General features: G+C 63.6%; 1 protein-coding gene across 1 annotated transcript in view; it reads right to left on the bottom strand.

The window, feature by feature from the left end:
- The window catches only part of OLFML2A (olfactomedin like 2A), a 13557-nt gene that overhangs the window by 5598 nt on the left and 6369 nt on the right, over positions 1–1590 (bottom strand). The window contains 1 exon segment of the mRNA XM_019541128.1: positions 1151–1255. Within this exon segment, the coding sequence (XP_019396673.1) occupies positions 1151–1255 (105 nt within the window).

Below are 1590 nucleotides of genomic sequence, written 5' to 3'. Positions count from 1 at the left end.
AATCGTGGGGCGCGTGCGGCTGTTGCAGACCCCCGGTTCTCCAGCAACGCCTTCGATCTCCGGTGAGCGAGGAGCACGGTGCGTCCTCTCTCGCCCGCAGGAAATTTCCACAGTCCCCACACCCCGGTCCTTCGGGCGCAGCAATTAAAACCACGTAGCTCCCCCACCCCTGCCCTGTGCCTGCCGGCGCTGCGATGCTTCACCTGAACCAGCCGATTTCTGTCCGCGGTAAGGTCCAGGCACGACCCAGCTGGGAAGTGCCACGGCTCCCAGGCAGAACAACATCGGCCTTCCTCTCCCACGGGTCTCTCGCTATTGAAAACCCTTTAACTTAAACCAACACAACCATGCACGGGAAGCTTGTTGCTTGCCACGACAATGCGGCCACCTCTGGGGTGGGACGCCGCACCTGTTTGCTCACAAACAATGTCACACGACAGAGAGTCAAGGATTACTCCAGCCACGATCCCAGTTTCTCTCTCAAGGCAGAAATTCAAGGATTATTTAATCCTTGACAGATACTGCTTGTGACAGAGGTGATGGTGCTTTGGGGCCAGATTTCTAATGCACATGGGGGCACTTCCCCCCCCTCCCGGCTCCGCCTGCCCTGTTGAGAGGACACGCTGTTCCTCACCACTGCCGGTCCTGCCCCGCCACGTAGTGGGCATCGACGGGCAGGGGGGGCTGCATTTCAGTGGGGAGCAACCTCGCTCTGGCGTGCGCCTCTGAACGGGCCGCGAAGCGCGGGGGGGACTCGGGGCATGAAGAAGTGCTGTAGCGACATCGCGTGAAATCATTTCCCCGGGCCCTGGCTGCCCGGCTGGGGGAGGAATGGCCTCTCCTCCCGCTGCGCGCTGTGTCACTTGCTTTAGAAAATGCCCAGCCGTTCATTATTAGCATTAAACCGTGTGTCCTCCACATTCCTCACCCCTCTGCCATTTGCGTGGGAAAGGGAGATGCCGCAGGCCCACCCTGCAGTGCTCTGCTGCCAGCCCCTCCCTGCCTCCGCCTGAGGCCCGAGCTGCCTCCAGCGACTGGGAGCGACGCGTGCACACGCACGGGGGAAGGGGTCACCGGGGTTTGGGCCCAATCCTCCACACCGGAGCTATCCCTAAGCACCGGCATCTGCTCGCTGGCGCCCCACGCTCACCCCCAGCCACTTCTCCTCCAGGTCTGCTTGGCTCGCGGCCTCTGGCGGGTACGGCAGCCAGATGTGGTGCTGGGCACCGGAGCCTGCCCGCTCGCCGCGTCCCAGCTGCCGGGCCAGGGGATTTCAGGCCCCAGAGCAGCTGGCAGCAGGTGGAGTTACAACGCCCTTGGCATTTGCTCTTTTCCCTATAGCGAGCATTGCCTAGGGCGACACCCCTGCCAGCGTGACCGCTGTGGGGCTGCGGCACGGAGCTCCCCCGGGGCGAGGGGTCGGGGCTGCCCAGGCTGCTGTTCTCGCTCGGGGCACGGTGAGCCAGAGGGAGTTCCCCCGCGCCGCTCGCCGCACCTCGCGCTGCAGAAATCTCCGCATTCGTCCCAAGTTATGTGTGCGACCGGCCCCCAACTCGTGTTAGCAGCCTTAGCAAAGGCGCGCGGCAGCCA

This window comes from Crocodylus porosus, unplaced genomic scaffold (assembly GCF_001723895.1).
Source record: "Crocodylus porosus isolate Cpor-Errol unplaced genomic scaffold, CroPor_comp1, whole genome shotgun sequence".
NCBI lineage: Eukaryota > Metazoa > Chordata > Crocodylia > Crocodylidae > Crocodylus > Crocodylus porosus.
Note: the sequence above shows the minus strand (reverse complement) of the source record. Positions and strands in the feature narration are given on the sequence as shown.